The sequence below is a fragment of the Crocodylus porosus genome, unplaced genomic scaffold (assembly GCF_001723895.1).
Source record: "Crocodylus porosus isolate Cpor-Errol unplaced genomic scaffold, CroPor_comp1, whole genome shotgun sequence".
In the NCBI taxonomy this organism is placed as follows: domain Eukaryota; kingdom Metazoa; phylum Chordata; order Crocodylia; family Crocodylidae; genus Crocodylus; species Crocodylus porosus.
The window spans coordinates 3679407-3692864 of record NW_017728907.1 but is presented as its reverse complement, the minus strand read 5'-3'; the positions used below and the strand labels follow the sequence as shown (position 1 = coordinate 3692864).

The window sequence follows — 13458 nt, the reverse complement described above, 5'->3', positions numbered from 1 at the left end:
CCCGCACGCTGCAGGACACAGAGGCGGGGCTTAGCCCCGCCACCCTCTGACGATCGCTGGCCCGCGCCCCCTGCCTTGGCCGGCGGTCAAGAATGGCCCATTGTGCGGCCACGCAGCCACGTGACCCCCAGCTCGGGCCCCGCCCCGGCCTCGGACTGAGGGAGGGGCGCGGGAAGGGGCGGCGCGCATGCGCGGGGCAGCTTTTCCCAGCCAGTGCGGCAGGCGCGGGAGGAAAACCGCAGCGGCGGCGGCGGCAGTGGGGGAAGTGCTCGCGGCGGCGGCCGCCGGGACCCGGGCATTTGGACGTCTCTCGTGTGGCCCTGTAGCAGCAGCCGCCCCGTCCTCGTCCTTCTCCTGCGCCGCCGTCGTCTCCGCCTCCTCCAGCGGCTGCCGCTGCTGCGGGGGGAGCGGTCCCGGCGCGGGCGGCTCCCCCGGGGCGGGCGGGCGGAGACAAAGGAGGCGGGGGCCGGGCCGGCTGCGGGCTGCTGGGCGAGGCGGAGCCATGTAAAGGCGGCGGCGGGCGGCCCGCGGGCGTGATGGGGGATGCGGCGGACCCCCGGGAGCTGCGGAAGACCTTCTTGGTGCCCGCCATCAAGCCCTTCGACCACTACGACTTCGCGCGGGCCAAGATCGCCTGCAACCTCGCCTGGCTGGTGGCCAAAGCCTTCGGCACAGGTAGAGGCGTCTGCGGCTCCCCCCATCCTCACCCCCCTCCCCCGCACTGCTGGGGCCGCCGCGCCCTGGGCTGCCCCCTTCCCCCAGTGACAGTTGCCGGCGATAGAAAAGATGGTGCTTCCCCGCTGGAGCCGGCGGGCGGGGATGTGCCCGTCTCGCGTTGACGGGCGGGCAGCCATTCGCATCCCAGCCCGAGCCGGGCCCGGTGGGGCCCCCTCGCACGGCCCACACCTCTCTCTTTGCCTGCCCGCCTGGGCGCGAGCGGGTTCGTATGAAGGCCTCCCTTTCCTTGCCGCCGAACCTGGCCCTGGAGGGATACCAGCGGCACCCTCCATGGGGAAACACCCCCAATCCGTGGGGCGGCATTTTGGTCATGCGCGGCTCTGTTGTCTCTTTGTAGCGGGTGTCTGAGCTGGCCACGCTCTTTCGCCTGGTTTTCCGCTGAAGGAAAGACTGCGTGGCCGCCAGCCATCATTTTATCCCTCTTCTCTGGAGAATAACAGGAAAAGGTTCCTCCTTTTGGTAGGAGCCAGGGTGTTGTTGGATGTTTTATCAGGGTTAAAAGGCATGTCTTTATGGTGCCCCTGGGGGTGGATGGTACTTGACAGCAGCCTTTACGCACGCAAGCGTGCACACGCTCCAGACTGACTGAGCATTTATATGGGTAATGCTCACTATCACAGTGACCTTCTTCAGTGCACAAAGAATTTAGTGGTAAACTGTTTTTCAAAATAGTTTCTGTATTTACAGTTAAAGCTTTCCTTGACTGTTGCCCACCCATGTAAGACAATTTTTCAGGCGGTGCCAAGCAGTTTCAAAGAATCAGTTATCAGTTTCAGAACTTAAATTTTTTTATTATTATTATTATTATTATTATTGTTGTTGTTATTATTATTGTCAATAAGAACCTGAGGGCTAGGTAGCAACACAGTGGAAATTCCTCACATTTGCTTTTTTTGATGATGTAATTACTCCTCCTCTTAGGTGATTCAAGCCTGATGGCTTTGGTTTTTGGCAAAGATGTTTTTAGCATAGTTTAGACCATGACGAAATACAGTTGCACACATGAAATACAGAATACCCATGGTCCACAAATTCAAGTATGGTAGGGCCTTATTGGCAAATGGTGTGACAAGTTCACTGTCTTGGGAAGGTTAAAATATCTTGGTTTATATTATCCACATTTGGATTCAATATATGCAGGAGCTTGCAGAATACTTTTCCATTTAACTTGTTTTAAAGAGCCTGGTCTAAACTGGATTCCTTTCCTTCTCCTCCTTCCCCCTGGTTATTATCCTGTGAGCTACACAAGCAAATGTAACGATCAGTTTAAAACCAGTTATTTTTGCTTTCCTCTCTAAATAATCAGCTAGTATCAATTAATATAACTACAAGAACCAGTGGCAAAAATGGAATATGCAGCCCTGAACTGTTACATAGTTCATGATAATTATGTGGATGGATTAAAATCAGTGTTCTGGGTGGTCATAGTTCTATCAGCATGAAAAATATTTTCAAGCTGAAAGAAGTGGTTGTGTGTACAACTTGTTAAAGGAAGCTTATGCTTTCCAAATATTTACTTGGATCAGAACTGGAGAATTGACCTTTCCTTCTAACTGTTTCTTCTAGAAGAAAGGAAAGGTATTAAAGCTTTCTTTGAAATGCATTGTATCCCTTTCTGTATAGAAACTGTTTGGTTTTTTTTTCTACCTACTGCCATATGAGTGTCATACACAAGAATGACTGAGGCATGGTTGGTCTTGGTTATGGTTGACACAATAAATATAACTTTGTGTCACTTCAAATTTTACATGGAATTTTTTGTTCTAAATCCACAGCAAGTATTAGGCAAGTAGTATTTGCAAGCTCTCTATTCATGCTACAACTTTTAGAACTTTTCTCCAGGAAGTTCTTGTGAGTTTCAGGGAATATAAAAACATCTTCAGTGTTTACTTTGAAATGTATACTCGTATCATGAAAATGTTTATTTTGGGTCTACTGAATCTGTTTTTGTTTTAGGAGCTTTGGGTCCTAGAAACAAAAATGCAGGTGACTCAAGAATAGGTTGGTTGGTTATGATGGAAGAATGTGTCCTTCCCCGAAGGACTTCTGAATCATTCTGTGGAAGCATCATATAGTTTACCAAAATGTAGGAATTAATGCTATCCTAGTTAGAATTCTGTCTAAATGACTGATGATAAACATGGTGTTACAAATTCAGATGCGTTATCACTGACTTGGATGAGCTTGTGTAGAGATAAGAGTAGAAATAGGTTCATAATGTATGTCAGCATGGATAAAAGTGTTAGTACAACAATAAGAGGTAAGGGAAAATGTAGTTTTGTAAAAAATGTATCTGACACATGAATGATACTTAAAATAATTTTAAATATAAGTTTAATGCTTCAGATGTATGCTTCCTTTGAGTAGAATTTTGTCTGTCTCCATCCAGCTCTAATGATACTTGAAGTTTTTTAACTTACTACATTAATTCATAGTCTAAATTCAATATAGCTAGATGCCTAGCAGTAACAATTAAAATGTAAGAATATCCATTATCAGCCTGTGATGCTCTAATAACACCATCAGCCTTTTTAAAACCTATTAAATGGAAAGCTGCTTTTAAATACTTTGGGTTTGTGAGGAGGAAGGAAAAGTGATTATTTTGCTTTTGTTGGCTGTTTTACTGCTGAGTGTGTGAACTATGTAGCAAGGTTCAGAAAAATAGAAAGGTTTCTGTAACAGATGAATGATTTGATTTAGTTCTTGAAATGCTGAGATCATGTTGCAATGCTCCAGTAATGTAACAATTGATTCATAAAATAGATTCTTATATCCCATGCATCTAAGAAATAATCCAAAATTTTCCAAGATTCAGTAGTGCCATAAAAAATTGTTGAAACATTAACATTTCCAAATCTGTGTAATTAAATATACATCAATTTTAAGTTTTAATTTAAATCACTTTCTTTAGAACAGCTTGTATGAAAAAAATACTTTTGAAGAGTGTCTCTGATTCTGCTGTATAAGACATTTTCATGTAACATGAGAGGAAGTGTTTACAAGTTCAATGTGCCTGGATTTAGGGGTGTTTGTAGCAGCCAAATGACACGAAGCACATAGAATGTGTACTTTAATTATTATTGTTTTTTGGAAAGGTGTTAAAAATCTTGGTATTGGAGTGGTAATGCTTTGGATTTTTTTGAGGGCAACCTCTGAACTTAAATCTGCAGATGATGACTTGTATGGAAACTTCATTGACTACAATAGGATTACTTGTAAAATTGCAGATTATGGGAATTTCTTTCAGTTTAGAAAATCTGCTTTTATCACCCAGTAGTTGAAATCTGTTGAAACTATTACTTGTGAACCTCAAAGCATAATAGGTCTGACTAATAGAACTAATTGAAATAATGGGTAATACAGTTGTATAAATATCAGGGAAATAAAGCAGCAAATCTGTCCTACTCGTATGCAGAGGTTTTCTTAAGTGTGTGAACATAATTTATTCTCTTTGGTGATTCTGCTGGCTATAAAAACACAAATGCAGGGTTAAAAGGCTTGAGTGTGAAAATTCTTACAAGAGAAATTTGGAATGACCTTTTTCTTCTGAATAGTTCTGACATACATTTAAGTTGCAAAAACAGTTTTAGAATCAACTTAAGACTGAGCCAAATTCATCCTTGGCATAATACAACTTGTTTTCCTCAAACTAAGAGATGGTTAGCCATATTAGTACATAAGGTGCCACCCTTCTCTATCTTCTGTCTGACTTCAGGCTAATTGATTCAGAGTGGCATAAGTTTTTGCAATAACGTACTTTGTCAGGTGCTATGAATAAATGGTGTTGTCCATTCATGGCCTCTGAAAGTCCATACCTATGAAAGCTTGTGCATCTCCGAACCAGTTAAGGCAGGGTGGCACCTTTTTAGAGATTTACCTTCTGCCTTTCCTTAAGGTAGCATTAGTTATCAATCTTCAAAGTGGCCTCAAAATTAATTTTTGCAGAATTCTTATGTAGACACAACTGCCATGTGTGTGTAGTGAGGTAGGATTGCCATATCAGTTTGACAAAAGGAGTTGCAATTATGAATACTATCTTTCGGTGTCTTGGAGCTGTTTTGATCCACAGCATATAATGGTCTTTCCTAGTAGCTGTAATTACATGCTTAATGACAGCAGAAAAGTATGGAGCCCTGCTGAAACCTGTATGAGTAACCTCGTGGTACAAAAACAAACATATGTGATTTCTCTGAAAAAGAATTAAAAAAAAAAAAAAAAAAAAAAAAATCAAAGGAATTTCCTTTCCATTCTCTTAAAAGTTCTCAGGCAGGTTGAAGCTGCCTGGTCAATTCCACTGAAGTCTACTGATGTCTAATAATTAAGATTTTCTTAATGTCCTCTTCCCACCCCTCTTAATTTTTTTCCCTTTTGAAACAAGACAAGTAAGAGACTAAGTGAATATGGCCGTCTTAATTCTGATCCTTTTATTAACCTCCTTTTAAGATAAACTGTGGGACGAACACTGAATGGTCAGGCTGCTATGGCAGGTTGTTATTTGGACTTCAAGCAGCAGTCCAAAAAACATTGTTAGTAATGAACTTTTTTGTACTATGTGTAAATAAGAATTAATTTTACAAGTAGCTGACAGCTATTCCAGAGGCAAGGAAATTTTCAGTGAGCAGATCTGGATAATATTCCATTAGGTAAGCTGATAGATCCATTTACCAAAGGAGGAAGCTATACACTATGTCACTGAATGAGCATCAGGTTGATCTCTTCATGGAAGTGGATGAAGAAAATTTTTTCAAGAACTTGAAAAAAAAACCCAAAGTCTTTATGGTAGGGTCTTGTCCAGTTACTGGGTGAAGAAGGGAGCTTTTTTTTTTTTTACTATGGGATAGAAGTGCCAACAATTGCCTGAGGTAACTGTTCTTATGTGAAGTATGTTTTAATTGGTCAGGACTTCTTGGAGACCCTCCCCCCAGCCTTGGCTACTTACCTGCAGCTGAGGCTCTGGTGCTTGTTGGCCCAGTGGCAACACCCTCAGTTCTGGCTTCAGTCTGGTCCTGGTGCCAGAGCTGCTGCCACTTCTGCAACCATTGCTGCCTAGCTGGGTGGGGGCTGGAGCCAGCATGTGCTCGAGCCCTGGGTCAGAGTGGGATTGTAGCCCTGATGGGAAGTAAGCGGGGGGGCGGTATTAATGTGGGGTCACTGCCAGGGAACAGGTGGGGCGGCAAGTAGCGGGAGAGGGCTGGCACTGGGGGAGACGGCACAGGGAGCAGGCAGCAGAGGAGCAAGTAATGGGTACCACAGGGTACAGGTAGTTGGGGGACTCAGGTGGAAGGGGGGCAGGCAGCAAGGGAAGAAGTAGAGAGGGGGAACATTTGGCAAAGAGTCGGGCCACTTGACTGTTCCTCAAGTCTCCCCTCCTCTTCCATCGCTTGGCTTCCTGCTGCTGCTTGCCACTACTAAGGTTAATTCCATAGTTATCTCGAAAATCATGAGATCCTGAATGAATAGTCAAGTGTTGATGATGTAGATGCTAAGGGCATGTATGGATGTTCAGAGTCACCTTAGTCTGGACTAGGTATTGGGGACAGCTGCTTCCCATAGACTTGGTGTAGAGAGGAGGAGCAACCATCAGCTGCTTCCTGCCAGCTTCTCACTCCAGAGTCCTCTATGTTAAGAAGCAGGCAGAATCTGCTCTCTCTTGGGTTCCCAGATGCTGGGAGCCAACTGCAGGGAGTGTTACTGAGCGTGCTGCCTGCTCCTTGTACTAGAGTCTCTTAGGGGGCTTTGCTGTACTGCTCCAGGCCTCCCTGTGAATAGGAGGACTGGTGCAGCTCATACTTTCCCTAGTCAGAGATCACCCTGGTCTCAGGAAGGTGCTTAGGAGCAGGGGAGAGGGAGAGATTGCAGACTGAGCATTCATACTGCACCCTCTCCCGGAATCGCTTCTAGTTGTAGAAATTTTCCACCACTAGAATTGAACATTTGTAAGTGGACTAAGGTAAACCATCAATAAAAATGGCCTTGCAAAATAAAGTTACCTGCTTTCATCTTCTGGTTGTGTTCTTGAAAAGTTGCTGCCACGGCCAATCATTTCATTGGTTTTCCTAATTATATAAAGGACACATCTTTTGGTGAACTTCTTTATGAAGCAGTAATCAAAGCAAAAGACAGCAATAGGAAATCTGTCCGTTCATAAAACTACCAAAAAAACTGTTGTAGAGAAACATTCCTTTTGGCATATTTTTTTTTACATGCCTTTGCGCAGGTTTCATGGACAAGAAATACTGAGGTCACTGGAACAGTTACTTTACAAAATAGGACTTGTACAGTTACAGAGTGGGTGGACTTCCTTTCCCTCGGCTCCTTGAGGAGGTGGAATTTAAGACGCTAGTTGTTTGTTGCCTTCTCCTTGGAGCAATAAATATTGGAAGCAGGGTGTTTCGGTTATGCCAGCAAAATCCAGTGAATTCCTAAATCCAAATTATATTAGTACCTGCTATCAAAGAATTCTTATGAACGTTACCAAGTGATTAAATCAGTATTTCATCAATTGTCAGTTCTTAATGGTATTCAAATCAGTGTGTTACCAGATGTCTTTCCCCGCCCCCCAAACTGTTTGATGCAGCACCTAAGCACTTTCTTGGAAATGGAGAGATCATGGACTTAAAGGTGTTTGACTTTAATCAGGTGTTGAAGGCACTAGGAGTAGTAACATTGTTCATGTTGGCAACAGTTATGAAGGTGACTATTCAGCTTTGTTTCCTGGACAGAGGTCTACCTAGCTTCAGTACAAGGTTGATTCAATTTAGTGGCAGACTAGTTAAACAGAAAAGTGATCTCACTTCATGGAGCCTGCATCATTTTATCTTCTCTCCTTTTTAAAGGTTCTTGTGCCAAAGAGGTGAAAATATCATCCCAGTCAGATCCACACTACTAATCTGCTCCATATACTAGCATTATACAGCCCTGCAGGAAGTGTTCCCTCCAGTTTGGACTGATGAGCTTAAATCCATTTCCTTTTCTATTTGGGGTAGCTGTAAACACCTTGTAAGAACAAAAGTATGAAATATTTCCATCAGCATCTTGTTCAAAGTGGTGGGGGGTGGTCAGTCTTGGTTGATTTGAAAACAGGGCAGAGACCCCTTTTTTGATCATGAAGGATATTATAAAACTCTGGTTGTTTCTGTTCAAACTCCAACCTTCTAATTTAAATGGTTGCTATATAGTAATGACAGAATCTCTTCCCAAAGAAAAGTGTAATTTGTTCAGTGTGCGCCAGGATTTGGCATAAATTAAATTTCTGATATAGGCTGAAATAGACCAAGTCTAGATCAATGGTTCTCAATCCTGTCAGATTCAAGGTACCCTAGGAAAATGCCAGCTCCTTGCTTTTACATGTTTCTTGACTGCAGGAAAGAGAGAGCAGTCCTTCTGATTACAACAGACCTGAATGTTTTTGACACTAAGGACTGCTCTTTTAAAATCTCTGGGTTTATCAGGTGTGCACACCTAACGCTGAGCTAATACTTAAGGATACTGGGAAAAGATGCTTCCTGCACCACAGATTGAGAATCACTTTTCTAGAATAGTCAGTAATTGTATAGAATAATTTTAGTTTTAATTTTCAAGTTGAGCCACTTCCAAAACCATCTTTTGTTCATCTCTTTGCTCATAGGAATCACACCCTAGGAAGAGGAAGTCCCACAGTTGGGGTTTGTCATAGTCTGTGACTTCCAAGATCTTGAATCAAATGCATCAGTGAAGCATATATTGAACTACTTTGTTTGTAAATGCTGCTTACAAGGACAAATGAACTTGTAAGAGGCTACAGTTGGGGTGAGGGTGCAGGGGTAGGAATGGTTGTATTTTTCCTTTTCCACTCTCCTACTGCCTGTTTTTCTGAACAGTTTTTATACAGGATTACATAAATGTATTCATTTAGAATATTCTCGGGGCTAAAAGTGCTGATTCTTAGAATAAATTGTATAGCTGAAATGGTAATATTTATCCAGTTGGATGTCTGGAAACTATTTTTAAAAAAACTTGTTTTCCAAGAAAATCAAGCTACTTTTCCAAGGAAAGTGTAGCCTCTGTTTACTGTAATGCAAGTCACTTTTTCCAAGGAGTATTTCTCTTTATCCTCAATTCACTTACATGATGACAGTTATTTTTATAAAGTTAATATAAGTGGAGGAAGCTTATGGTAGCTACCTCTTTCCCTTCTTTAAATTGAAGAATAATGTAACTAATTTTTATATTCTGAGATGTTTGCTGTTTTAAAACTGCTGAAAAATTAGAATTAGTGGTGGGTTTCTTGTTCTTCCTCCACAATTTCAAAGCATGAACTGAAAGAAGCTGTTGAATTGTCATTGTGCACCTATATCAAAAGTAACATTTAGATTATTTTATACTCTGTAGGTACTTGGTAGGAAAAGAACATGGGATAGAGTTGTATGTTATTTTGTGTTCATTTTAGCTGAATTTCTTTGAATACTTGCTGTCTGAAGCTTCCCTGTGCCTGAGAGAAATATACAGTCTAGGACAGTGGTTCTCAATTGGGGTGCCTTGAGATCCTTTCAAGGGTGATGCAGGGTACCTCCCAGTGTTAGCACTGTTAAGTGTGCTATCATGATTTGTAAGATAAACCCAGAAATTTCAGTGAGAGCCTTGGTTTCAAAAACGTTCTGACCCATTGTGGTCTCTGAGTTCTTAGCAAGAGAAAGATTCCTTTATTTTATGCAGTGAAAAAACAAGTGAAATAAGACTTCTCAGAGGTGCCTTGATTCTATCAAGATGGGCGTCAAAGGTTGTGAACCATTGTTCCTGATATGCATGTCCTTATCTGTAGATGGGGACCTACCTAAATTGCTGTGGAAGTTTATGGTGTTCATCTTGCTTTTTTGACGTGCTCCCCACCCACTTTTTTTTTTTAATTATTATTATTTGCTGCTGAGTGGCTTGGAGACCAACTGCAGCAGTAATTGCCTCTCGCCACTCAGTGGCGGGTGGTGAGGGGGAAGGGAGTGCATAGTGAAAAGAGCTTAGATTAAAAGTACCACTGTGCTACAAACTTCCTCTGCGATTTTTAGGTAGGTCCCTTTGCAAGTGATCCCATTTAAGTGAAGGAGTATGTAAAGTTGGGGGGGTAGGGGTTGTATGTTTGTAGAATCACAGCTCAGTCCAGTTTAAATTATGTAAGAGAAATCAGATGGAACAATATAGCTAATGTCATGTCATTCTGTGGCAATAATACAGAGTATGAATAAAGAAAGTACTGTGTTGAGCTTGCATGTTAGTTTCACTTAGTCTTCTCGCAGCCCAGAGCTAGCAACATTTTCACATCCAACTTTAAGATTTAGAAGTCTGTGTTTGTGTTTCCAGAAAGGTGTGTCTCTTGCCAGTATGTCAGTCTAGTCTAATGAAATGCCTGTAAATTTTGGTATTGGTTTCAAAATAGCTACTTTTATGGCAGTCTACTATAGCCAGGTATTCCTTCCCCTGCCACCACTCCCCTTCTGTTTTTAAATAATATTTTAACTCCAAAGCTTGACCTGAAAGGCTTTTGGAGAGAGAAGAGGTGGTTGAGTGGCGGGGACCATACCTTTTGCAGAACTTAGCATTAGATGCCTGCTTGTTGTGCTTGCTTCAGACCTGATGAATGCATTGTGTTTGAAAGTTTGTTAAACTTGATTCCAACATGCAGTTGATCTTATAAAAAGATACTACCCTCAAAAAGCCTTGCTATATATCTAGCATAACTGAAGTTATGCTACTAAATACTTCAGGAATACCACTCCTGCTGTGAGCTCCATGCAGGTGGCCCCTCAGGATCTATAGTGGTCCATTAACTTCCCTGAAGCTTTATCTGAGCCTAGAACTCATTTCAAGTCATACTTATAAGAAGAACAATAGATTGTATCTATCCAAGAATTTTTTTTTTAGTGGTTTTTATTGCCTTCTCTGGTCTCTGAGGTGGCACACAACCTTCATGAACAGGTATATTTGTTCTGTCACCCACAACTACCCAAATGTGTGAGTGCAACAATTCCTTGTCATAGCTTGTGCTGTCTCTGTCTGCAGCTTCTGTAGAGGAGCTCCTGAAGAGTATATTTCCTGCTGCTTTGCTCTGGGTCAGGCTGGGTACAAGCTTGTAGATGCATGTCTGCAAGTGTGGGAACACCATGGGGGTTCCCCCTCTGCTTGCAGACCCCTGCCCAAGGCACCACATCAAGAAATGCACACTCAGAATATCTCTACAGGATGATTTTCCCAGGATTTCTCTGGCCCTGCACCTGCATGCATGCCCTGAGGGTTGTAGGTGACTTTCCCTGCCTGCAGATGCATGGCTTGACTTTTGGGATACAGCAGGCATGGTCACTGTCCCACTGAATTGGATGCTGGGAGCAGAAGGAGCCTGGCCATGCAGGACAATGGCCCTGGCAACATCTGTAGATGCCAGTGAAGTGGGTTATCTGTCCCAGAACACATCCCAGTACAGCTGATCCCACACCCAACATTACATCTATTTATACCTGTAGTGGTCAAACTTTAAGCTCTTTGGGCCAGATGAGTAGCATGAGACAGGTCTGCAGTCCAGATTGAGCCCTGGAGCCTGGTACCACCCATACCAAGCCCTGCATGTGGGATTGGGTAGCTGATCCAGTGTACAAGGAGCGGGTCTCCTGACAGGTATACAAATGTAGAAGCAGAGGAGTGGTGGTACTGTTCCCTTACTGCCAGATTCCAGACCTATGGGGAGCCCCGTAGGTCAGATGACATGGTACTGTGGGCTGGATCTGGCCTGCAGGCCAGCAGTTGAGCACCCCAGTTTATACCCTGAAAGAGTCCTCTGAACCCAGCCCAGGGTTGGCTTGTAGAGCAAGGAGAGAGCCCAAGCTTCTTCCTACTTGAGAACCTGGCCTTGCCTTCTTTTGCCTTCCCTGCCTGATTACTACCCTGATTCAAGTAGTGAGCACCCAGTTCCACTTCTAAGAGAGGAACTTGACCTTCTGTTGGGGAGACCCGGTGCAACCACAGTTCCAAGCAGTACAATGGACACTTTCTTCATTAAAGGTATTTGTTGGAGCGAAGGCCAGCCAGCCAGGTGTTTTACCTGTACAACCCTGAGTGACCAAAGATGCTCAGCTGTTGTTAGTTTGTTTGTTTGTTTGTGGATTTTTTGGGTGTCTTTTTTTTTTCCTAGTCTCTCCACCTCCCCAAAGGTACTCTACTTGTCTCACTCCCAAGACTCTTGTAGGCAGGAGCTGTCAAGCTGCTTTTTTTTCCAGCCTGCTCTCCCATTGTCATATTTTTTCTCCTGGACACTTGAGATGAAGTCTGGTCTCCTCCTGCATAGAGCCAACTCTGGCACTTAAGCCTTCATTCTCTGTACACAGGCTGATCAGGGAAACTGAGCTAAATGATATTATAACAATATAGATATAGTTAACATGCTAATATCATAATAAAACACATAGCCTGTCATAGCTATCAATCTGTGTTGACTATCAATTGTCTTATGATAACTGGTCTGTGAGAAATGGGATTATTCCAAGGTGGTTTCTATGAAAATCACTTGTAATGTGGCGGCATATTTATATGAGCTGACTTTTTTGTGTATGTTCTCCCAGCACAGATCACAGAACTATTTGAAATCATTTTGTCCTTTATTTTCTTTTCCTGTTCATAGAACAGTTAATGTTTTGCATAAAAAAAAATGTACTTTTACATTTTTGTGTCTGCAGTTCTCTGGGAATGTTTCACATACTTTAGAGGCTCAGAAAAATTATGATGTTGTTTAGCCTATGGACCAAACACATTCCAACTTTCTAAAATTGCAAAGGGATCTGTTCTTATAGAGTCCACCCAAATCAGTTCACTATGAATTGTTGAATCCAAAGTGTTTTCTTCATATTTATTATCAAATCTCAGGGATCATAAAGGCCAGTGGGAAGGTGGGATTAATTCTGTGATACCTTGGGATTTGGAGTATGCAAAGGTTGCACCACTAAAATCCCATTGAAATATTCATGTGAGTTTTGGAAGTACAAGGAATGCAGGTTCAGGTACGGCTTAACTGTGTTCGGAAATTTGTTTAACTTAAATCTGTATTTTTCCAAATTGGAATTGAAAGATGCTGACCACGGGCGATTACCCTGGTGAGGGGGCTGCGGGTGCTCGACCACCTGGGCAACAGCGATCATCACCTGCTGGAATTCACCATCCAGCGCAAGGTGGCAAAGGCCTGCAGCAACCAGAAGCCCTAGATTTCAGGAGGGCGGACTTCAGTGAGCTAAGGAGAATAGTTGGGGAGGCACTGAGGTCCTGAAGGGGAGCCAGGTGTCGAAGAAGAGTAGTCGCTCCTTAAAGAGATGATCCTTCAAACCCAAAGGGAGGTAATCCCAACACAGATCAAAGGGGGCAGGAGGGTGCAAAAGCCCCCATAGCTCACCAAAAACACACAGGAATGTCTCCTAACTAAAAGGGAGGCGTACGGGAGGGGCCATCACCAGGGAGGACTATACTGCGGTTGCTCGGGGCTGCTGGGGGCAGTCAGGAAGGCCAAGTGAGAGACGGAACTGGGACTAGCTACCCAGATCAAGGACAACGAGGAGTCCTTTTTTAAATACGTAGGGGCCAAGAAGAAGGTACCAGGTAATGTGGGGCCCCTGCAAGACATGCTAGGAAATCTGGTCATCACACCAGACAACAAAGCTAACCTATTTAACAACTTCTTTGCTTCCATTTTCCTGAGCAGGAACTGAATCA

The 13458-nt window shown here is 43.1% G+C and overlaps 1 protein-coding gene across 4 annotated transcripts in view; it reads left to right on the top strand.

Moving 5' to 3' along the window:
* Window positions 1–461: 461 nt before the first annotated feature.
* Window positions 462–13458, top strand: part of CAMSAP2 (calmodulin regulated spectrin associated protein family member 2) — a 186895-nt gene continuing 173898 nt past the window's right edge. For 3 of the 4 annotated variants that reach the window (XM_019530679.1, XM_019530678.1, XM_019530677.1), the window contains exon 1: window positions 463–675. In XM_019530679.1, coding sequence (XP_019386224.1) covers window positions 537–675 — 139 coding nt within the window. In that variant the 5' untranslated portion in view covers window positions 463–536. Of the gene's footprint in view, window positions 676–13458 lie in introns of all 4 variants that reach the window. The other variant, XM_019530676.1, reaches the window with a different exon arrangement.